Source organism: Chionomys nivalis, chromosome 8, assembly GCF_950005125.1.
Source record: "Chionomys nivalis chromosome 8, mChiNiv1.1, whole genome shotgun sequence".
Lineage (NCBI taxonomy): Eukaryota > Metazoa > Chordata > Mammalia > Rodentia > Cricetidae > Chionomys > Chionomys nivalis.
In genome coordinates, this window is record NC_080093.1 from 47,472,250 (window position 1) to 47,495,573 (window position 23,324).

At 46.4% G+C, this 23,324-nt stretch overlaps 1 protein-coding gene, 1 long non-coding RNA gene and 7 other non-coding genes across 13 annotated transcripts; 1 reads left to right on the top strand and 8 right to left on the bottom strand.

The window, feature by feature from the left end:
* Window positions 1-140: 140 nt before the first annotated feature.
* Window positions 141-3,178, bottom strand: LOC130880782 (uncharacterized). 4 transcript variants are annotated; one of them, XR_009057628.1, is made up of 8 exons: window positions 2,675-3,178; window positions 2,382-2,463; window positions 2,132-2,184; window positions 1,812-1,835; window positions 1,361-1,403; window positions 1,151-1,185; window positions 616-949; window positions 141-382 (listed from the first exon to the last, which is right to left on the bottom strand). It is a non-coding gene; the product is annotated as an uncharacterized LOC130880782 (long non-coding RNA). The 4 variants fall into 4 exon arrangements; XR_009057627.1 differs by having other exon boundaries at window positions 141-224; window positions 355-949; XR_009057626.1 differs by having other exon boundaries at window positions 141-650; window positions 909-949; window positions 2,675-3,175.
* LOC130880827 (small nucleolar RNA SNORD22) lies at window positions 451-576 on the bottom strand. Its single transcript, XR_009057632.1, has one exon. It is a non-coding gene; the product is annotated as a small nucleolar RNA SNORD22 (small nucleolar RNA).
* On the bottom strand, window positions 766-833 carry LOC130880826 (small nucleolar RNA SNORD31). The gene has a single exon (XR_009057631.1). It is a non-coding gene; the product is annotated as a small nucleolar RNA SNORD31 (small nucleolar RNA).
* Window positions 1,018-1,086, bottom strand: LOC130880898 (small nucleolar RNA SNORD30). Its single transcript, XR_009057688.1, has one exon. It is a non-coding gene; the product is annotated as a small nucleolar RNA SNORD30 (small nucleolar RNA).
* Window positions 1,253-1,316, bottom strand: LOC130880894 (small nucleolar RNA SNORD29). The gene has a single exon (XR_009057684.1). It is a non-coding gene; the product is annotated as a small nucleolar RNA SNORD29 (small nucleolar RNA).
* On the bottom strand, window positions 1,903-1,975 carry LOC130880895 (small nucleolar RNA SNORD28). Its single transcript, XR_009057685.1, has one exon. It is a non-coding gene; the product is annotated as a small nucleolar RNA SNORD28 (small nucleolar RNA).
* Window positions 2,260-2,328, bottom strand: LOC130880896 (small nucleolar RNA SNORD27). The gene has a single exon (XR_009057686.1). It is a non-coding gene; the product is annotated as a small nucleolar RNA SNORD27 (small nucleolar RNA).
* On the bottom strand, window positions 2,547-2,622 carry LOC130880897 (small nucleolar RNA SNORD26). Its single transcript, XR_009057687.1, has one exon. It is a non-coding gene; the product is annotated as a small nucleolar RNA SNORD26 (small nucleolar RNA).
* Window positions 3,179-3,486: 308 nt separating the features above from the next.
* Window positions 3,487-17,928, top strand: Slc3a2 (solute carrier family 3 member 2). Of its 2 annotated transcripts, none has more exons than XM_057779493.1 (10): window positions 3,487-3,725; window positions 11,468-11,878; window positions 12,311-12,484; window positions 13,300-13,394; window positions 15,255-15,323; window positions 15,448-15,506; window positions 15,645-15,825; window positions 15,912-16,055; window positions 17,112-17,195; window positions 17,295-17,928. In XM_057779493.1, exons 1-10 carry the CDS (start codon window positions 3,614-3,616, stop codon window positions 17,664-17,666), a joined length of 1,701 nt encoding a protein of 566 aa, XP_057635476.1. In that variant the 5' UTR covers window positions 3,487-3,613; the 3' UTR covers window positions 17,667-17,928. The 2 variants fall into 2 exon arrangements, with proteins under 2 accessions (XP_057635476.1, XP_057635477.1); XM_057779494.1 differs by lacking the exon at window positions 3,487-3,725 and adding an exon at window positions 10,164-10,184 and having other exon boundaries at window positions 17,295-17,927.
* Window positions 17,929-23,324: the final 5,396 nt, after the last annotated feature.

Consider the following 23,324-nt stretch of genomic DNA (forward strand, 5'->3'; position numbering starts at 1 on the left):
CCGGTTGTAGGACAGCCAATGCAATAAAGAAATTTACAGGTCAAAAGTATGAAGTTTCAAAAAAGGCACACGCTAGCAGGCCTTTGGACCGCAATTCGTAGAATCCACCCAAACAGATGAACCAAACAACAAATGGCAAAGAAACTATTTTATTAAGATAATAATTACACATAACTCCAAATTATCGAGGACATAGAGATCTTTGTTCTTGGAGATCTGCATTCCTGTAAAAGTTTTAATTAAGTTAATGTAGCATGCCAAATGCACCCACATGGACAATCCTCAGCCTTCCAGATACCCCTTTCCTAACCAAAACTCCAACCTGCCCATACTCAATACCAATTGTCTACTTACCATTCACAAGCTCCTCCTTTCTTCAGACCTGGGAAAAGACAAGCCACTTTTTATCTCTTTATCACCTGACCATTCTTTCCTCTCTATAAAAACTCAATCCCTCAGACAGTTCCTTCTGGAACAAATCTTCCTCTTTTCCCCCAGCCAGCCCCAGTGGGTTCACCTTTTCAGGCTCTGGCGCTAGGACAGGAAGTAAGACATGTGAAAGTTTCTTCATGGGGAGACTAGTTCACAGCACCTTACACACCCATGCTTTCTCACCTCATTCCAGCAGAGTGAAGATGTGCTCAACTTTTCTGCAAGACAGAGCAGAGAATAGGGCCATTATTCTTACTGCTTGTAATGAAAGCTTATTTTACAGAATTCATGCACTAACTCAATAATAGTTCTCACAATTGATCCAGGTGTTCTCACAACTCAGAAAATACCTTTCTCCACAGTTATCAGACTGGGGCGGTATTCAACTCATCACTGGTGAGCAGGAATTCACTAGATCAAGGTATTATATACTGACACCCAATTTATACAGCAAATAGCATTACAAAAGCATTTACCGGGCAAAGTTGGTTCCTCATCTCTAGGGCAGACACCAGATCTGAAACAAGATAGTCAAATGTTTAAAACCTGCAATAAATTGTCTTGATGTAACCCATTTTTCTGTGATAAATTCAGATTTCCAGGTCTCAACAGCAACCATCAGCCGAACGAGATTCCATGAAAGTCATCATATGAAACTCATAAAGTGCCTTTAGGAACTTGGAACCCAATGTCACATGTATGAAGACACTGTACTTACTTCTGAACCAGCAAGGATGCCACTGCTAACAGAACCTGTGAAAAAGAGCAAACTGTTGGATGAAAGGCTTGATTTACAGCCATACCCACACCCTACTTCTCAGTTTCTCAGGTGTTCATACATTTTCATTGGTAGTCATAGTGAGCTAGTTGACTCATCATAGAAACTGTCTACATGAACCCTATCCAAAATAAAAAAAAAATCGCTGACCTCTGAATGCTGGTGATTGGTAGCATACAGGAATTATCTTCTCCTAAATAAAGAAAGTTAATTAGCTAAAACTCCAGAAAGCTAATACCCATCTTTAGTCTTTTTTTCCCCCGAGACAGGGTTTCTGTTTAGCCCCAGAACTCAAGAGATCCTCTTGCATCCTCAGTGCAAAGTACCACACCGAGTTATCTTACTACTCCTAACAGACAGCCAGGAACACGCTATATAAATCTTGCTCATTGTTTTTTGGCTCTTATGAAATCAATTCAGTCAGTTACCACACTAGCAAAATATTCAGTCCTGCTTGATTTTGATTATCTGTACTTAAGTATCTAGGAGAAATAAGGAGCCAAAATGAACTATCAGAGAAACACCAGGATACTATGACTAAAGGAGGGCGACAGACCCAGTCTAAACATGTTCAGCTCCATCAATATGAAAATGAACTCACCTTTAGACAAGCCACCAGGATAACCTGGAAGAGTAACAATCAGTTATTTTCAGCCATCAGGATGGACCAGGCCTCCTTCATCACCACCAACTGCCATCAGAACTCTAACATGCTATTAATTCAACCTTCACAGAGCATCAGTGCATTGATTCAAATCATCTGACAGTGACTTGGCTTTTAATGAATGAGCTTATTAAGATGGTGTCCTTTAAAAAACAGAACACATGAGCAGCTAAAAGGGCTGTGTGCTGCTTCGAAGTTTTCCCATTATTGTAGACTCTCCAGCTACGGGAGAGTTGCAGCCTCATCTGGGCAATTACCTGTATTCATCCTGGGAGGTCGTCTGCATTCCTCAGAATATTGCTACAGGATGCTGTACAGAGGAAAACCAAATTACTTAATTTCGTTATTTATAGCCACCCAGTACCCCCGCCATCCTTTTCAGCCCACTTTTCAGCAGAGAGATGACATCACTACAATTCAGGCATATGCTTGTCATTTACACTCATCATTAAGTGGTCATCGAGACGTGCTCCCTCTTCTCCGCGTGCATGAACCATAAACACCCACCTGAACTGCCAGCAAAGCGTCTTAGTTGTAAGGTCAATCTAACCTGGTTCCAGAGTGTAAACTCCGCTTTCATCAACCATATCTGAGCAAGAGAAAATGGAAACGAAAACACTTCAGTAACAGACTTCCCTCTAAACCAAACCCAGCTATCTGCTGCAGACTTGTGCTACTCAGAGATTTCTCAGTTTTCTCCACTGCACCATCAGAAAGAGAGAGTTCAGCTTTTATATCATCCCGGTAACACATTTACCACCTACAGTCACCAAAAACGAGGTAAGTCTTTAAGTACTTACTCTTAAAAAGGACGCATACTTCCATGTTTCCGTATACAATCATCCCAAATCTGGAACGAATTAGCATTTGGTTATTTCTACACCTCCGTTTAAGAGAAATCTGGGTGGGGGCCAAAGACTTTAGGTACTGGGCCAGCCTCCTCAGAATTACTTATCCTCATAGAAATCAGTACAGGTCTGTGAAAACGAAATCATCATCGGGGATGGCCCTGCACCGCCGCCACCATTTTGTCCTTCACAAAGTCCTCCTGCTTCGAGGTCCTGAAGACCCCAAAACGTAACTAACCTCCCTGCTCCAGTTACCGACGTTATACAAAATCACGTCTGGGAAGCGCTATGTTCACGCCGGCTCTTAAAGCAACAAAAGCCGTCAGAAATACTTGCTTAAGGAAATGCCAAGCGTGATGGTTCACGCCTTTAATCAAAACAAAGGCAGGCAGATTTCTGCGAGACCGTAGCCAGCCGCGGATACAGCGTGTGTTTAGTTTTAAAAAGGAAAAAAAAAAAAAAAAACCCACTACAGAAAACAGCACTTACCTCGCGCAGGGAAAAATGAGACCGAGAAGGACAACGGACGACACTTAAATATCATTTCGCAGAGGACCACGGGATTCGGAGGCGGGACCAGCAGGGACGCATGCGCCCACGGAAGCAATTGCGAGCTAGGGGAATTGTGGGTAGAGAGGTCCACCAAAGGCGCGTGGAGAGCGCTCCACCTCGAACTTGTGGCGCGAAATTGGCGCAGGCGCTGTAGGGGAGTGCGGCGTCACGCCCTCGGCGCTGCGGCGAGGTGGTTCCAGCCCACTGCAGATAAAACGTCATCGCTGGAGGTTGGCTTCGTGACCGCTGCGGTTTGACTGTGTTACGGTCTCTGGTCCCCATCTCTTTACGTGATTCCTTGCCCTCACTCACGCTAAAGCCGCCTGTAGATCCATCTCTATGGATCCCGAACCTAAAGAACACTCCACCGGCGGCGGCGCGGTTCCCCGCCAGCCGCCCGGCGCGCAGATGGGGCCTGATGTCCAGGTTGTCAGCGCAGGGGGCGACTCAGGTACTGGGCCCCTGGCTGAGCTCGGTTGGAGACCTCCTGCATGGAGCCCTTTAGGGAAACGGAGTCAGTCCTCGATGCCCCGCGTCATTCTGGAGACATTTATCTTGTCCCGAATTGAAGTAGGCCCAACACTAGGTGTCGTTTATGGAGCATGTTGCATGTTTTTGTTCTTAACAGTGCTGTAGATTAAACCTGAAGCTATGTGCATGTGTGACACCTCTCCACCCAAATGGGCTTACCGTTTTAAGTATCCTATATGGTCTGTCCACAATACCGAGAGGCAGAGACATCGGACATCGACAACCCTCATTTACACAAGAGTGGTCTTAGATATGAGAGCTCTGGGGGAGGTTCTTAAATTTACCAGTTGTCTAGGTCACAGTTAGCTATAGACTGGCATCACATCATTACTTCATTTACACATGAGTGGTCTTAGATATGAGAGCTCTGGGCGAGGTTCTTTTTTTTTTTTTTTTTTTTTTGGTTTTTCGAGACAGGGTTTCTCTGTGGCTTTGGAGCCTGTCCTGGAACTAGCTCTGTAGACCAGGCTGGTCTCGAACTCACAGAGATCCGCCTGCCTCTGCCTCCCGAGTGCTGGGATTAAAGGCGTGCGCCACCATCGCCCGGCTGGGCGAGGTTCTTAAATTTACCAATTGTCTGGGTCACATTTAGCTATAGACTGGCATCACATCATTACTCTTTTTTTTTTTTTTTTTCGAGATAGGTTTTCTCTGTAGCTTTGGAGCCTGACACTTATTACTCTTTTGCTAATTGTTCTTCTGCATGACCTCATTTAATAATCCTGCTATTCGAGTTGGAAGGTGTTAAGGTTAAGTCATAGATGAGGAACCTGAGGCCTAAAGAGATTTAGTTTGCTGGATGTTATCCAGATAAGCAATATTAGTTCCAAGGTATAAATCCAGACAGCCTGATTCCAAAATCAGAACTGGTTGCTCTTGTAGATGATGATGGTACAATTCCCAGCTCACAGTCATTGGCAATCGAGTTTCAGGAGATCTAATACCCATCTCTGACCTCTAAGGTCACTGGCGCACATGCGATACTCATACTTGCATGCAGGCGAGACACTCCTATACCTAAATTAAATGAATTTAAAATTTAGTAAAAAAAAAAAATGCTGGACATTTTGGCCTTTAATCCCAGCACTGTGGAGGCAGGGACAGGCAGCGTTTGAGCCCAGCATGTTCTACATAATGAGTTTCAGGCCAGCCTGGGTTACGTAGTTGAAACCCTGTCTTGAAAAACACCCCCCCCCCCCAAAAAAAAGTCAAGTCACTGAGGGGAGAAATGGCTCAGTGGTTAAGAGCCCGTACTCACTCGTCTAAAGTACTTGTGTTTGGTCCCAGCACCCATGTCAAGTGACTCACAACCACCTATGATTCCAGCTCCAGTGGATCCAACTGGTCTCTGAGGTGCCATATTCATGTGCACACACATGTCTACACACACTGAAAAATACATTTTTGGGGGACAGGGTTTCTACATAGCCCTGGATGTCCTAGAACTCACTATGCAAACCAAACTGGCCTTGAACTTTAAGAAAATTCTTCAGCTTTTCCTTCCCAAGTTTTTTTGGTTTTTCGAGACAGGGTTTCTCTGTGGTTTTGGAGCCTGTCCTGGAACTAGCTCTTGTAGACCAGGCTGGTCTCGAACTCACAGAGATCCGCCTGCCTCTGCCTCCCAAGTGCTGGGATTAAAGGTGTGCGCCACCACCGCCCGGCTCTCCCTCTGTGGTTTTTTTTTTTTTTTTGAGACAGGGTTTCTCTGTGGTTTTGGAGCCTGTCCTGGAACTAGCTCTTGTAGACCAGGCTGGTCTCGAACTCACAGAGATCTGCCTGTCTCTGCCTCCCGAGTGCTGGGATTAAAGGCGTGCGCCACCACCGCCCGGCTTCCCTCTGTGTTTTTTTTTTTTTTTAATATTTATTTATTTATTCATTATGGATACAATATTCTGTCTGTGTGTATGTCTGCAGGCCAGAAGAGGGCACCAGAACTCATTACAGATGGTTGTAAGCCACCATGTGGTTGCTGGGAATTGAACTCAGGACCTTTGGAAGAGCAGGCAATGCTCTTAACCACTGAGCCATCTCTCCAGCCCCCTCTGTGTTTTTTTTTAACTGATCCTTTTCCAGTTCAATTGATCCCCCATCACTGGTTATGAATCAAATGAGCTTGCTGTTAGAGTGCTGATGAACGTTTGGTCAAAGAACTACCCTGCCCCCACCTGGTAGCAAGGGGCACTGCCTCCCTGTAGTGAAGAAAGGAAATGTGCATATGATTAGAGCTTCTCTTGGTACTGGGAGACCCAGGGGGAAAAGGTTCTCTGTCCATCTATCAGTCTTAGTTTGTTCTAGGAATCCAGCACAGGAACTTGAACATGCTGAATACACACTGTACCACTGAGCTAGACCCCTAACATTATGCATTTTAGCTTTTTTTTTTTTTTAAGATTTATTTATTATGTATATAGTGTTCTGCTTGCATGTATGCCTGCAGGCCAGAAGAGGACACCAGACCTCATTACAGATGGTTGTGAGCCACCATGTGGTTGCTGGGAACTGAACTCAGGACCTCTGGAAGAGCAGCCAGTGCTCTTAACCTCCGAGTAATCTCTCCAGACCTTATTTTGTTTTATATTTTTGGTCTTTTGAGACAGGGTTTCTCTGTATAGCCCAAGTTGTCCTGGAATTGCTTTGTAGACCAGGCTGACCTCGAACTCACAGATATCTGCCTGCATCTACTTCCCTAGTGCTGATATTAAAGGCACATGCCACCATTTCCTGGCTGTATTTATTTATTTAATCATTTTTTGTGTATTTACTTACTTATTCATGTGAGCCATGTAGCAAGTGTGGAGTTCAGAAGACCATTTTTGAGAGTCAGTTCTCTTCCTCCCACCATATGAGTCAGCTCAAACTCAGGTCATACTTGACAGCAGAGGCTACGCAAGATTATCTTACCAGAGCTGGAGAGATGGCTCAGTGGTTAAGAGCATTGCCTGCTCTTCCAAAGGTCCTGAGTTCAATTCCCAGCAACCACATGATGGCCCACAACCATCTGTAATGAGGTCTGGTGCCCTCTTCTGGCTAACTGTATTCATAATAAATAAATGAATGAATGAATAAATAAATAAATATTAAAAAAGATTATCTTACCAGCTCCTAATTTAATTTTGTTTCCTGTGGTTCTGAGAATTGAACACAGGCCTTATGTGTGCTTGGCAAGTGCTCCTACTACTGAACTATACTCCAGTCTAATTAATAGACAGGAAAATTAATTAATTTTAAAAATTTATCTTATGTGTATGCATGTTTTTTGCCTGCATGTATGTCTGTACACCATGTGTGTACAGTGCCCTTGGAGGCCAGAAGTGGCATAGGAACCCCTGGAACTGAAATTAGACTTTTTTTTCATGTTCTGCTTCCATTTCATTTATTGTTCTGATGGTCAAAGCACATGAGGTGGCCAGGCAGAAGGCATGCACTGGGAAGTGTGGATAAATTACAGATTGTTCTTAGCTGCCTGTGGGTGCTGGGAATTGAACTCTGGTTTTATGGAAGAACAGTCAGTGCTTTTTTTTTTTTTTTTTTTTTTTTGGTTTATTTATTTATTATGTATACAGTGTTCTGCCAGCAGTGTGTCCTTGCAGGCCAGAAGAGGGCACCAGATCTCATTACAGGTGCTTGTGAACCACCATGTGGTCGGACTCAGGACCTCTGGAAGAGCAGTGCTCTTAACCATCTCTCCATTTCCCACGATTATTTTATTTTTGAGATCATGTTTCTCTCTGTAGTCCAGGTCGGTTTGGCTCTTGTGATCTTCCTGCCTCAGGCTTCCAAAGGGCTAGGATGACAGGTGTTTCTTACATCAAGCTTCCCTCTACTTAGTTTTTCAAGGCTGTCTCAGAATATGACTGGCACCCACAATTCTCTTCATTTCTTCCTTTATGTAGTCTATTCAAGACACCTTCTATTACATAGATGCTTTTTATATGACACATAAATAATGGTGGTTCCGATAGGGTCTAGGTTACCTGCTTTTATTACTTCCATTTTCTGGTTTTGCTTCAGACTGGAAGAACCATTTCATGCTATCAAAGACTTGCTGGGTGGGGCTGGAGAGATGGCTCAGAGGTTAAGAGCACTGGCTGCTCTTCCAGAGGTCCTGAGTTCAATTCCCAGCAACCATATGGTGGCTCACAACCATCTGTAATTTGATCTGGTTCCCTCTTCTGGCATGCAGACAGAACACTGTATAAATAATAAATAAATAAAAAAATTTTTAAAAAGGCTTGCTGTGTGTGTGAGAGAGACATTAGGACTTGACAGGGTCAGACAGGATTCCGCTCATGATAGGATCTTCTGTATGTGCTGTGCCTCGGTGTTTCTTAGTTTTTTTTTTTTTTTTTTTTTGGTTTTTCGAGACAGGGTTTCTCTGTGGTTTTTTGGAGCCTGTCCTGGAACTAGCTCTTGTAGACCAGGCTGGTCTCGAACTCACAGAGATCCGCCTACCTCTGCCTCCCAAGTGCTGGGATTAAAGGCGTGCGCCACCACCGCCCGGCCTCGGTGTTTCTTAGTGCCGTGGCTACATGTGATGGATGTGGTGGCTCATTCCTACTCATCTTTGCATCGTCAGTAGCTCAGCTGTGTCTCTGCCTTCCTCACTGTCAGCTCTAGATAGTGGTGGCGCCGCCACTTAGCTTCTGAGTGATGCAGACGCCCCTCTCACCAGTATATTCCTGCTGACTTTGGTGCGTGTCTCCTCTGGGCCTTCTCTTGGACTTCAGTTCTCACTATGGCCTCCCATAATCTACTTACCCCAGTATATCTATTGTATATACTTTGTTTTTGTCTTTGTTGTTGCTTGTTTCTGAGTTGGGGTTTCATGTAGCCCAGGCTGGCCTCAAACTTGCTATGTAGTTGATGGTTACTTTGAACTTTTCCTGCCTTAGCACTTGGAGTGCTAAGATTATAAAAGGGCTGTGCCTCCTCTGTGCCTGACTTATGTGGTGGTAAGGGTAGAGCCAGGGTTTTTCAAGTGTTAAGCAAGCACTCTACTAGCTGAGCTACATCTCTAGCCCTTCATTCTTCAGTGCCTGTGGTGCCGCAGATGGAACCGTGAACCTGCACATGGTGAGCCAGTACCCTCCTCTGAACTGCATTCCCAGCCTTTAAGTTTATTTTAGTCAACTCTAAATTATTTAGTCATACTAGCAGGGTATGAAACTCTCCATTTACCTCTGGAATCTGGAACTCCTTCCTTTTCATCTTTCTCGCCTCTCTGTCAGACTCTCCTGTAGCCCAGACTTGCCTCACTGTGCTTCTGAGGCTGGCCTTGAACTCTTAATCCTCCTACCTCCAATTACCAAATGCTTGGATTGTCTGCATATGCCACCATGCCTGGTACCTCTGACCTTTTTCTCTCTAGTCTTTTTTTCTTGTCCTCCATTGTCACCATTTTGTTTTAGTTTGAATGGTAATAAGACTTGGTTTGTTTTTCTACACAAACCACTTCATCTTGATATAGTAGTGTTTGACTTTGTTTAGTTTCTTCTAGGAAGGGACGAGTGGGTTTGAATCCTACAGTTCATCCACTCATTTACCAAACACGTATGAAGGGCTTAGAGTATGGTATCTGAGAAGACAAACTGACAAATAGCACAAGGCTCTCTCACCACTTGTCTTCAAGAGCAGACACTCAGACAAGGAAGCAGAGACAAGAAATTGTGGGCCCTGCGTTGTAGCAGTGATCAACAACAGATGGGGGAGTAATCCCAGGTGTGTGCTCTCTCTCACAGCAGGGCAGCAGCATATACGAGGCTTAAGACTGGAGGTGCCGCGTGTTCTGAGATTGGCAGGTGCTGGAAGGCTGATGTGACTGGACAGTAGTGATTGGAAAGGTGTGCTGGGTTAAAAGACTGAGGAGTTGAGTTCACTTCTCTAAGTCACTTAGGAATTGATTTCTGTTGCCTAGAGCTGTGGGGCTAGGAGATACTATATTAAAAATTTGTTTCATGGGGGACAGTGAGCATGTGGAGGTTGGAGGACAACTTTTGGGAGTCAGTTCTCTTTTCACCATGTGGATTGAACTCAGATTGTCAGGCTTGGTGGGCAAGCACCTTTATCAAATGAGCATTGTGTTGGCTTGACCCAGTGAGCCCTCTGGTTGGACTGAGACGCTGTGTCTAGGAGCATTACATTGAACCGTCTCAAGGAGTGTTTCTGCTTGTACAGCCCGCAAATCTTGAGCTTCCGTGCTGAGTATAACTCTGCCCTGAACCCTTCTTATCTGGCATGCCCAGGGCAAGGTAGACCTCTTATCATCTGTGAGCATGAACCTTAACCTCTACCCACTTTGCCTCTTCCTAGGAGTTGGTGTGTAGGCTTTTCTCTAGTGAGGCTGGGGAGGATCTTGGGGAATTCGAAAGGGCAATGGCAGGTAATGAGACTTTTCACACCCCTTTCTCTCTACTGTTCAGATCTTGGTGTCTGCTTTCTTCCAAATATATAGCAATCTTGGCTGCCAGCCTAGGTGGGAGAGGGAGAAAGGACCTGTTTTCTTCAGCTCCTCTCTGAAAATAACTCAGCTGGCTGTGGTAAAGAACAAGAAGTTGCTGAGAGTGTTGGCACCTCCTAGTGTGGATGTCCAGTTGTCCCTGCTGTGAAGCCCGCCTGCCCCATTTACCTTTCCTCTTTCTAAGGACCTCTTGGCGGGAGATGGGGGTGGGGTGGGAGTGGGTGGGTGGGTGGTGGTGGGGGTATGGGATTTGGGAAGCTTTCAGAGTGTGAGCTGCCTCCAGGGCCTAGCACAGTCAAAAATGGTGTAGGAAGCCTGGCACACTGGAGGGTTTGAGATGTACTGCAAGGTACCGTCATGTACATTCAAAGTGCCTGAATGCCTTTGGAATACTTATTCCAGCCCCATTAGTCTCTTCTGGATGTCTGATTCCCAGTGCCAACATCCTCTCACTGGTAACTAGGGTAGGATAAGAAAGGTAGTGTCCACTTCAACTGCAGTTCTCTCCTCAGATTAATTTTAAATGGGGAGAAGAATGGATTAAAGGTAATTCTATGCAATTAATGAAGAAGGATTGGGGTGGGTGCTCAGTAAATAGTTCCTGCCTGAGGAATTTAATTCTGGGTTTTGAAAGTTGCTTGGGAGTAAGCCCCCAGGAGAAATCCAGGACCTGAGCTAAATTCGGAGTCTCAGAAGACCTGGTGTGGAGAAAACAGGAGTGGGGTGCAGTTGCCTCTGCGTGCTAGGGTCTGTGTGAAGGTGGGGAGACCGGGTGTTAGCCTGAGCCCTGCCTGGGGCGAAGGGATGATGGTGTGGATGGAGGCTGGTGCCATCCTGTGAGAGGAGAGGATGGAGACCTCTCAGGGAGTGGTGCCTGAAGGTCGAAGGAGGGGCTTTGGAACTTGGTCAGGACAAATTGGAGTTTGTTATCCTAAAAGTGACTGACTCATCCTCAGCTTCCCAGACTCTGACTGGAAGAAGCATTAGGGATCGAGGTTCAAGTAGCAGGCTGCACACTTTGTAGCTTCTGGAGACTATTTCTCTGCTTCCCTTTAAGGGGTGGGCCGGGGCGGAGCTCCCGAGTCACTTCCCGGCAGAAGCAGTTAAGAAAGCTGAGCCACGGGACGTCTCTCCGTACTCGGAGGTCCAGGCAGGATTCGAGCCGCCTACTGACCACAGGCCGTGTCGTGTCACTGGTTCTGCAGGCACCATGAGCCAGGACACCGAAGTGGACATGAAGGAGGTGGAGCTGAACGAGCTAGAACCGGAGAAGCAGCCTATGAATGCAGCGGCCGGGGCGGCGGCCGGGGAGAAGAATGGCCTGGTGAAGATCAAGGTGGCCGAAGACGAGGCGGAGGCCGGGACCAAGTTCACGGGCTTGTCTAAGGAGGAGCTGCTGAAGGTAGCCGGCAGCCCGGGCTGGGTGCGCACCCGCTGGGTGCTGCTCCTGCTCTTCTGGCTCGGCTGGCTTGGCATGCTGGCGGGCGCCGTGGTCATCATCGTTCGGGCGCCGCGCTGCCGGGAGCTGCCGGTACAGAGGTGGTGGCACGAGGGCGCCCTCTATCGTGTCGGCGACCTAAAGGCCTTCGTAGGCCCAAACGCTGGAGGCATAGCTGGTGAGTGGGGGGCACACCGTCATTCATTTCCCCTTGTGCCTCTCATTTAACCGGGCCATCTACTGCCCTCCTCCTTCCTCCTCACCCTCTCTAGACGACCTCAGATGTTCTCCACTGTTCCGTTTTCTGGGACCACTCCCTGACAATCACTCCTTCCTTTCTTTCTAAAAAACAACCCCCCCCCCAACCCGGTACTGCTATTTCTTCCTAAGGGGGACTGACTCAGCACATCCACTTTCTCCTCCCTGAACCACGAGGCGCCTGAGCCAGTTCAAACCAGTTTCTGAAGTAATGTGCAAGGCTCCTTGCGTCAGCTACTTTGTCTCGTGATCCAGCCCCCTCTGAGGGAGTGGGAAAGCGGTGGAGAGAATGAGGAGGCCTGAGGCTTCTCATGCCTCACTGTTTAACTCCTCCTCCTCCTCCTCCTCGCAGGTCTGAAGAACCATCTGGAGTACTTGAGCACCCTGAAGGTGAAGGGCGTGGTGCTGGGCCCAATTCACAAGAACCAGAAGGATGAAGTCAATGAAACTGACTTGAAACAAATTGACCCCACTTTAGGCTCCCAGGAAGATTTTAAAGACCTTCTGCAATCTGCCAAGAAGAAGAGTAGGTCTTGCCAAGAAACCAGAAAGGGTTTGGCATCTGGCTGAGAAGCAGGACAGAGTCTTTGTCTGGTTTGCTCCTAACTGGTTCAGAGTTTTTCTAGGGCAGGCTCTTGGGAGATATATTACTATTCACACTGAACAGTATGGTTTCATGTGTTCTCTTCTTGGCTGGACGATTTTTATTTACTAGTTGTTTTGGTTTTGAGGTAGGGTCTCACTATGTAATTCTGGTTAGTTGACCTGGCTGGATGAGAGCTGACAGAAGGCCACTGCTTCCCGGTGCTAGGTTTAAGTGTGCCGCCGTGACTGGCTAAAATCAATGACTTTTAAATTTATAAAGTGAGTCCTTTGTGAGTAAGAGATTAACTGTTGTTTTATAATTCAATATAGAGGGCTGAGAATGTAGCTCAGTTGGTAAAAGTGCTTGCCTAGTATCCTATCCGTAAAGCCCTGAGTTTGATTCCTCAGAACAATGGAAAACAGATATACAAGTGTCTACCTCTAATCCCAACACTTGGGAAGTAGATACAGGTGGTTTATCCCAGCAGTCATACCGTAGACATAAAACCCTTTCTCAAGAGAAAAACAAGAAACCAAAACCTCACTATGGAAACATGTTGAAAGATTTTGTGAGAAGAACCTAGTTCCTGTAGCTCAAACTTATTTTCTCCACAGTAAAATTGGTTGAGGGATTTGGTGGGGTTCATTGAAGTCTAAGATACAAACCATACATAGGTGCACTTAATAGCCTTCTGTGAGGTTTCTTGTTTTCCCTTGTTACCCCTCAAAATTTCTCTCCACTGGTTGCTGTTCTAGGCATTCACATCATTTTAGACCTGACTCCCAACTACCAGGGCCAGAATTCATGGTTCCTTCCTACTCAGGCTGACGTTGTAGCCGCCAAAGTGAAGGTGAGTTTTGTGGTTGGTGACAGACTGTGGATTCATTCACAGCAAGCCTTGTGTGCACTTAGCGTGGCTCTCACAAGCAAGGCTACTTCCTCCCATACATAGTCTGAAGGATAGGTCCACAGTACACAGTGTTTTTTTCTTGTTTCTTTTCTGACTGCTCTTTGTGTGTGTGTGTATGTGTGTGTTTCCTTTACTCTAGGAGCGAGGCTGTGCCAGGAAGGGAATTTCTCAGATGTTAGTCTGGAAGTTTGACTTTTCTTTTTGTCGTAGGAAGTCTTTTCTTTTTCTGTGGGAATCCTGATCTGACTGCTTTCCCAGTTTTTGTTTGATATGTTTGGAATGGAGCCCAGTCTGGAATTATAAGCACTAGGGTCTTACTATGTATCTGGGACCATGCCAAGTATTTATTATTTAAGAAAAAAAATTTAACTCTCTTATGAGTTTTTAAATAAGATTTGTGTTTCATGTGTATGAGTGTTTTGTCTGCATGTATGTATGTATGTGCAGCATGTGCCCAGGAAGCCAGAAGAGGGTGGTGTATCCCCCTGCAGCTGAAGTTACAGGCAGTTGTGAGCTGCTATGTGGGTGCTAGGAAGTGACCTTGGGTCCCCCACAAGAGCAGCAAGTACTCTTAACCACTGAGCCCTCTCTCTAGCCCCCATCCCAAGTATTTTCTAGCTTTTGAAAATGTTCTTTTGTAACACCACAAAACCCTGTTGTTGCTGGTCTGCGGATTTGTTCCAGATTTGAAGTCTTAATGAGTCTTTTCTAACCTGCCTTTCCTTGTGGTAGTGGTTTAAACTGCACAGCCACCAGGCTGGGGAGAAGCTTCTAATGTCACTCTAGCTTCTGGTGCCTAGGTCTAGGACCCTGGCTCATCCGGGGTGGACGTGACAGAAGTAGAGGGAGATGTGACACTTGGCTGTCAGCTGTGATTCTGAGGGAGGACTTTGGGTTCCCAGCATGTACGTGGGACGCCTGTAATCATCCAGTTCGCTCTTTCCAGTTGTTGGGAGATTTGTGTTGTAGAACACTGTTGCTGAGGATGACCTTGAACTCCTAGTCCTCTTGTCTTCCTAGTGCTGGGGTCATAGGAAGTTCAAAGTACTGGAGAAAGCCTGTAGTCAATAGCTGTCAGAAGTTAGGACAGCCTAGGTAGTGAGTTGGAGACAGGTCTTAAACCAAAAAGAAAATGTTTTCAGATGGTAGCCTCGGGTGAAGATGGAGAGCAGATGAGAAGGGAAGAAAGGGAGCATGGGGATGTGGTTTTGTGCTCAGTGCCAGTTGAAACCAGGGCTTAAATCTTCAGGCCTGGATCTGTTCTGCAGAGTGGCTTCTTTTCAGATGTCTCAACAGCCCTCAGGCTGTGTTTTGAATGTCAAACTTTTCATTCTTGGCCTTGCTCCCACCAGCTCTTGTGGGCAACACACACTCTCTAGGCCTCAGGAAACTGGAAAGGAGTAAGTACATTTGCCCTAGGCATTTTAGGTCCTGTCTCTGCTTCCAGTTTAATCTGTTTCCTGATTATGATCTTGGCTATATATTCTTGCTTCTCTGACCTGTTTCTTCATTCTACATACCAAGGTATTTTCATTCTACATACCAAGTGTTAGGTGTCAGAGCTATGCATACTTATTTTCTCTTGAGTCTTTTCGTAGCTGTTAAAAGTGAAGCTATATATTTTGCCAAAGGCAAGAATAGAGAATAGAAAAATGCTATTATATACTAAGAGCATACCAAGGGCTAACATTTGAAGAGAGAGAGGGTGAACCCCTATTTTGTAGAAATCTCAGGGAAATTTGAGGTAGGCGAGAGCTTATTTGTGTATTAATCTTTCCTCTATTCTTTTGTTCCCTGTAGGAAGCTCTGAGTTCTTGGTTGCAGGATGGGGTTTATGGGTTCCAAGTTCGGGACGTGAGAAAGCTGACGGTGAGTGCCTTTTCCATGCTGAGAGCAAAGCCTTGGTGAGAAGAGTGGGTCTCAGCCAGGGCTAGGAGATGTTCCCTGTTCTGATTCTGTGTGTTTATTTTATTTTATTTTATTTTTATGCTAGGATGCATCCTCACGCTTGGCAGAGTGGCAAAATATTACCAAGAGCTTCAGTGAGGATAGGTAGGTACCTGACACCTCTGCCTGCCTGAGCCCACTGTGAGAGCCCCTTGGAGTGCTAAGCCCTTAGAGGGGAGTTTCTTCACTTTTATTCTTTATCTCGGCCATTTGCTAATGATTCTCCTGCCCTGGTTTGTGCAGGCTCCTGATTGCAGGGACTGACTCCTCTGACCTCCAGCAAATCCTGAGCATACTCGAATCCACCAGCGACCTACTGTTGACTAGCTCGTATCTGTCAAGTTCCAATTTTACTGGGGAGCATACAGAATCACTAGTCACTCAGTATTTGAATGCCACTGGCAGTCGCTGGTGCGGCTGGAGTGTGAGTACAGTGCTGTTCGGTGTGGGGTAGGTGGAAGGTGGTGGTTGTGGGGTGGGTGGGGTCCTCACAGGCATGTCTTCCTCCAGGTGTCTCAGGCAGGACTCCTGACAACCTCCATACCGGCTCAGCTCCTCCGACTCTACCAGCTGCTGCTCTTCACTCTGCCAGGGACCCCTGTTTTCAGCTATGGGGATGAGATTGGCCTGAAGGCAGCTGTCGTTCCTGGACAGGTACCACTTGTTTTCTGCCCAGCACAGTGTGGAAATAGTGTTTGTTTGTGTATCACATCTTGCCATCTGTGGATAACAGCAGAAAGACAACTGCCCTGAGGTGGAACTTTGTTAAATTCCTTGTCTGTCATCCCGTGGGCAATGTGGCAAGTGTTTATGTTTTAAATAGGGTTTTCCTGTTGTCATATTCACTGTATATACTGAGCTGGCTTCAGGAGCTATGTAGTGTATTCTCTTAGAATGGAACTCAGCTGGAAACACATCTGTGCATGCCTGTGTGTGTGTGGTGTAGGTATATGCGCAGAGGTCAGAGTACAGTTTGGTGGAATAAGTTCTTGCCTTTAGCCTTTTAAGTAGGTTCTGGGCATCAAACTCAGGTTTGCATGGCAAGTGGTTTTACCTACTGGGCCATTTCGCCAGACTCCAAGAACCTATTTTTTTTTTTTTTTTTAAATATTTATTTATTTAGTATACAATATTCTATCTGTGTGTATGCCTGAAGGCCAGAAGAGGGCGCCAGACCTCTTTACAGATGGTTGTGAGCCACCATGTGGTTGCTGGGAATTGAACTCAGGACCTTTGGAAGAGCAGGTAATGCTCTTAACCACTGAGCCATCTCTCCAGCCCTCCAAGAACCTATTTTTAAAGGTAATGCCTGGTGTCTGGTGATATGCTCAGAATGACAGCCAATGTTTTGTTGGACAGTGGTACTCTGCACCCATTTGATAGACTCTGAGCCCTCTGGGAACTCACGGTTTATCAAGAGTCCGCACAGCAGAGAGCTACAAGGTGTGGGTCCCATGATAGGGTGCGGCCACAAAGGCATCTGCCTGCAGAAAAACATACAAAATGGTGAAATGAGAATAGGGGATGGGGGGCTGGAGAGCTGGTTCAATTCCCGGCACCCACATGGCAGCTCACAACTGTCTGTAACTCTAGTTCCAGGGGATCTGACACCTTCACACCAATGCACATAAAATAAATTAAAAATAAAGCAAAATAGGGAATGGGAGTGTAACCACCTCTTTTGAAAGACCCACACTTTCTGTTTATTAGCCTGTACAGGCCCCAGTCATGCCGTGGAATGAATCCAGCCTCCCACAGACATCAGGACCCATAAGCCCCGACATGACAGTGAAGGTAAGCAGTTTAGGTGTGACCCTCACGGTGGGCAGGTGGCTTACAGATGTCCAGTAGAGCCAGCCCTTCACTCATTCCTTCTGTGTCTTTCATTTTCAGGGTCAGAATGAAGACCCTGGCTCCATCCTGGCCCAGTTCAAGCGGCTGAGTCACCTTCGGGGTAAGGAACGCTCTCTGTTGCATGGTGACTTCCATGCACTGGCCTCCTCATCTGGCCTCTTCTCCTACATTCGCCACTGGGACCAGAATGAGCGTTACCTGGTGGTACTCAACTTTCAGGATGTGAGCCTGTCAGCCAGGCTAGGGGCCTCTAACCTCCCTGGTGGCATAAGTCTGCCAGCCAGTGCTAACCTGTTGGTTAGTACCAACAGTACCCGGCTAAGCCAAGAGGAGGGCACCTCTCTGAATCTGGAAAACCTGAGCCTGAATCCTCATGAGGGCTTGCTCTTGAATTTCCCCTATGTTGCTTGACCAAACCTGTCCAGGACCTACTACCTTCCTCCCTCTTCCCTTGCCTTTTGAATTCAAGTTTTTCTCTCCTTGTTATTTTGTTAACTTTTGCAGATTCCATATGAATTCTTACACTGGGTGTTTTTGCCTTCAAATAAAAGTCACCCTGCCTAATGAGGTTGTGTCTTCTCTTCATCCCTCATCAAAGCAGAACTTTCCCCTCTTCTCTCTTGGCTTACCCTTCCCTCCCCTCCCCCCATAGTCTCGGCCTGGTGTGGGAAGTCCTTCTGTATATGTGTTGCTTTTATTGAATAAAGCTGCTTTGGTCCTATAGCAGGACAGAGTAGAGCTAGGCGGGAAAATTAAACTGAATGCTGGGAGAAAGTAGGTGGAGCTAGGGAGAAGCCATGTAGCCACACTGGACACTGGACAGAACCTTGCTGGTAGGCCACAACCATGTGGTGATATACAGATTAATAGAAGTGAGTTAATTTAAGATGTAAGAGCTAGCTAGAAATAGGCTTTAAGCTATTGACCAAACAATATTGCAATTAATATAGTTTCTATGTGTTTATTTCGGGGCTGGGGCTGGGAAATGAACGAGCAGCCTCAGACTACATCGGCCAGTTCTATACAGCTGCTCCATCTCTTGAATTTTTTTGGAGGGGGCTGGTTTTGAAACAAGGTTTCTCTGTGTAACCCTGGCTGTCCTGGAACTCGCTCTGTAGACCAGGTCTCTAACCTTGGTTTTCAGTTCTCACATTTAGCCAGTTTGTCTCTTCAAGGACTAAGTGGGGGTGGGATGATCTGAAGACTGCACAGTGCCAGGGCCTGGGGCTTCTAGCAGAGAACAGAATACAGAGGTACCTTTTCTATTCAGCGGTGAGACTTTTACCCATTGAGCACTGGACTCTGTTTCCCAGCAGCACACCCCACTCCAGAAGAAGTCAACAGGACAAAACCGTCACTTCTTTAGGGTATGTAGTCTCTGGTGTGCAGATGGAGAAGAAGTAAAGAATAAACATTTATATGATTGATAAGGTGATGAGTGATAAAAAAATGGCGCTGGAGAGATGACTCAGAGGTTAAGAACACTAGTTGCTTTTGCAGAGGACCCAAGTTCAGTTCCCAGCACCTATGTGGTAGCTGGGATCAACACCCATTTCTGGTTTTGCAGGCACCAGACATGCATGTGATTTATATACATATGTGCAGACAAAACACACATAAATAAGCAGGAAAAGTGAAACTGGAAAGGTATTTTTGGGAGCAGGAGGTTTGGGGTTGAGTTTGGAGGAAGTCCATCCCACCAAGGAGGTAAACTTCTAACCCACGGCCAACCAAAGTGTGCGTGTGACCCAATACAAACTCATAAATAGTAGGTTACACTTGTTACATTATAATATCAAAGGTTAGACATATCCAGCAGGTCTGGGGAAGCTTTTAGGTATCTGAATATCTGAATGGGAACAATTGGTACTTGAGTGAAGGAGTAAGAAATGGAGGATATTCGGCAAGGGGTGGGCAGATGACCAAAGGCTTCATAAGGCAGTCACAGAGGGTACAAAGTTTGGCAGACCACACAGGGGCTCTGGTCTCAGACCTTGGGACTGCTCTTCAGCAGCAGATGGAAGCCAGTGGTCCCATGAGCTCTCTCGGGTGGGCTCTATGCTAGGGTGAGTCACAGCACTTATTAGCAACAGGGTAGACAACCAGCTAAAGGAAGAGGTGCATGGGTAGAGTGTGGGGAGCCTGGTTTCCCATATCTGCCCTGAGGACTCAATGCCTGCTTGCTGGAAATCCTACCAAGGAAGCAGGAAACTCACTTGAGAGTTTTGGCTTTCTTAGAGTTTCAGGGGAGCTAAGAGTGACCTTGAACTCCTGATCCTCCTGCCTCTACAGAATTACAGGCAGGCTTCATTTTGATTTGTTTCTGTTTTTTTTTTTTTTTTTTTTTTTTTTTTTGAGGCAGTATCTATTAATGTAGTCCAGACTGTCTTCAAACTCCATGGCAATTCTGCCTCGGCCTTCTGAGTGCTGGTATTACAGACATGTATCACCATGCCTGTTTCCTGTTTCCCTAGAGCGCAATCACAGATAGACTACATAATAGCTAACCTTTAGTCTCCAGCCCCTCCCAAGGTTCTGGACATATACTTTAGAATCCATTTCCCATATGTTAAACTTTGGCAGCCTGGCTAATATCCCCCAAAGACAACTCCCAAGACAGGACATTCCAGAAGCCTAGAAATTACTTATCTAGAACTGAGGACAAAGGTCAGACTTGAGGGCAAGTGTCATTTTGAACTGTATACAGGGTCAGAGGGAGTGGAGTAGGAGTTGGAGGGCCTGGAGCAGAGTGACTTTTGACTGGTTTTTTTTTTTTTTTGTTTTTTTTTTTTGGTTTTTCGAGACAGGGTTTCTCTGTGGCTTTGGAGCCTGTCCTGGAACTAGCTCTTGTAGACCAGGCTGGTCTCGAACTCACAGAGATCCACCTGCCTCTGCCTCCCAAGTGCTGGGATTAAAGGCGTGCGCCACCACCGCCCGGCCTTTTGACTGGTTTTAACGGACTTGCTATTATGTGATTAGCTGGGGAGCAGGGAGGTTGGGGAGGCTGGTTTGGGACTGTAACCGAGGATATGTGATGGAGGAGGTCGTCAAGTGATTGCATCTTGCATTATTTTACAGGTCAGTCCACAGATTTAGTGTTGGTCTCTCTTAGGTGGACCCCATAGGACTTGGGGTTAATTTTGGCCTTCGAAACCTTAGGAACGACACGCTAGGTAGTTTGACTCTCCTAGCCTTGGGGAAAAGAACACATTGGACACTGTGCAGGCATCCTTTACAGCAGGCTGGGGCTTGGGGTGGCCTGGGCCTCTGAGGGTACGCTGGTGTAGAGGACAGACCCAAGAAATTAAAATAACTAAGACCCAGCACCCTTGCCTCTTCATCTTCTTACTCAGTGACAGAGCCTGAGGCCTTTGAGAGAGTAATACACACCGACTCCTCTTAAGACACACCAACTTTCCTCTCAGCCCCCGGTTCTCCCCTGGCTTTTGTCTATTCTGGACTCCTCCCTGAGGCTCTCCACCCCTTCCCTCTGTCCTCTCTCACAGGGTCCTCAGGATATTCCATTTCTCTTTCCCCTCTGCTGACTACCTTTTTTACTCTGCAATAAGGTCTCACTGTGTAGCCCTGGCTGGCCCGAACCTCACAGAGCCCAGCCCTCATGGGCTCTCTTTTGAAGTATTATGGTATGTGCTATGGCAGTGCACTGGCTGATTTTGCGTGTCAACTTGACACAAGCTAGAGTCATCAGAGAAGAAGGAGCCTCAGTTGAGGAAATGCTTCTGTGAAATCTAGACATTTTCTCAGTTAGTGATTAATGGGGGAGGGCCAACCCATGGTAGGTGGGACAATTCCTGGGCTGGTGGTCCTGGGTTCTATAAGCAACCAGGCTGAGCAAGGCAGGGAAAGCAAGCTGGTAAGTAGCACTTCTCCATGGCCTCTGCATCAGCTCCTGCCTCCAGGTTCCTTCCCTGCTTGAGTTCCTGTTCTGACTTCCTTCAGTGATGAACAGCAATGTGGAAGTGTAAGCCAAATAAACCCTTCCCTCCCCAAATTGCCTTTTGGTTATGGTGTTTGGTCACAGCAATACAAACCATAACTAAGACAGGCAGTTTACTGTGGATTTTCTGCTTATTTAACCCCCTTCCCCCCCCCCCCCCCCCGAGACAGGGTTTCTCTGTGTAGCTTTGGAGCCTGTCCTGGAACTTACTCTGTAGACCAGGCTGGCCTCAAACTCATAGAGATTCACTTGTCTCTGCCTCCTGAGTGCTGGGATTAAAGGGATTTGTCAACACTGCCTGGCTAAAAAAAAGTTTTTTTTAAATGTATGTACTTGATGGGCTGGAGAGATAACTTAGCAAGTAAGAGCACTTTTCTGCTCTTGAAGAGGACTTGGGTTTTAGCATCCAAATGGTGGTTTACCCATAGTTCCAGATCCAGGTGATCCAATCTTCTCTTCTGACCTCTACAGGCACCAGGTACACATGCAGTGTATAATACATACATGTATATAAAGCAATCATACACATAACAAAAATAAAATCTTTTAAAAAAGTTTATCGTCTTTGTTGTTGGTGAATGGCTCATCAGTTTAGTGCTAGCTACTATAATAGAGGCTCCAGGTGTGACTCTCAGCATGTGTAACTCTTCTGGCTTCCATGGGCACCAGGTATACATGTGTATAGACACATACAGCCAAAATGTCATACACATAAAAAAATAACAAACTAAACAAAACAAAGTGAGACCTAGTTTTGCTCCTTACAGCTACCATGATGCAGGGAAGCCTCAGAAACTGAGTCTGTCTGGAAGGGCTCTGGCAACACTCTGCCTCCAGACCTCCAGGTTGTGGGAAAACAAGTGGGAACTCGGTCCCCTGAAATTTGCAAGCTCTGGACCCTGACGCATGCAATCATCTTGAAAGCTAAGCAAGGCCTGGCCTGGTTCTTATTGTCTGGGAGGCCACCTGGGAATACCAAAGTACTGTAAGACTCTTAAGTGTCAAAAATGAAAAAAGGCATATGGTATCTCCTGCCTTTAATCCAGCATTCCAGGGGCAGGGGGAGTGGATCTACAGATGTATGTCAGAGGACGACTTTGAAGTCTGTTCTCTTTCCATGTGGGTTTCAGGGATTGAACTCAAGTTATCAGGATTAACAGCAAGCACCTTTGCCTGCTGATTCATCTCCTTGGCCAAAGATTAAAAGTAAATTACCTTGTGGAGGCAAATGCTCTAACACTGGGCTACATCCTCAGTCCTTGGATAGAAAAAAACTTAAGACTTTCATGATTGCCTAATTGGGGTGAACAGGCTGTAAGGGGAGGTGGGCAGGTTGGGCCGTCAAGTAGCTTAGGGGAGACAAGACAATGAGAGGCAGGAAGGTGAGCAGTGCCTTGGTGGCATTCTCGGTTTAGGTTCTGAAGGACCTGCAGGTGGAGGTTTCCATCAGGGGAGAGTGTACAACTCAGCACAGGGCAAGATCTAGAAACACTCGGGGCGGAAGTGGGGGTATGACACTAGTGTGAAGGAAGAAGGGAGAGGTCGGAGCCAAGGGTTGACCGTATCTATAGGATGGACAGTGGAAGGGACCCTAACAGAGGAAGAATAGAAGCAAACTGAGCCCCAGATGTGGCGATAGGGAGGCAAGAAGGTGCCAGGTCAGTGTCAGATAGAGCAGGTGGCCTTCAGATTGGTGGCAAGGGTATTACTATGGTCCACAGGGCGTCATCTTCTCTGGAGCCTCCTGGGGAGAGTGGAAAAGTGGAGTTTTCTCAATGTACATGTTTCTAGATAGTATTAGTTGGAGTACCTGGTTGTCCTAAGAACTAAAAGAACTTATTGGAAGGCAATCAGGAAATGCCAGAAGAAAGTAGGATCAGAGTCGGGAAATGGGCAGGAAGCAAGCACCAAGAAGCAGGAAGTTTGATTGTCTTTTGACTGGAACTGCCTGGGATGCTGCCACAGGGGATGTACTGCCAAGGTGCCTGTAGCTGGGCACAAAGGCATAGCCTCCCTGGGTGGGGTGTGGGTGGTGCTGGAGTTCACAGTGTGCTCAGCTTGAATGGCCCTGGTATGTCCTGAGTCTCAGGACTAAGATGGTTATTGTTTTT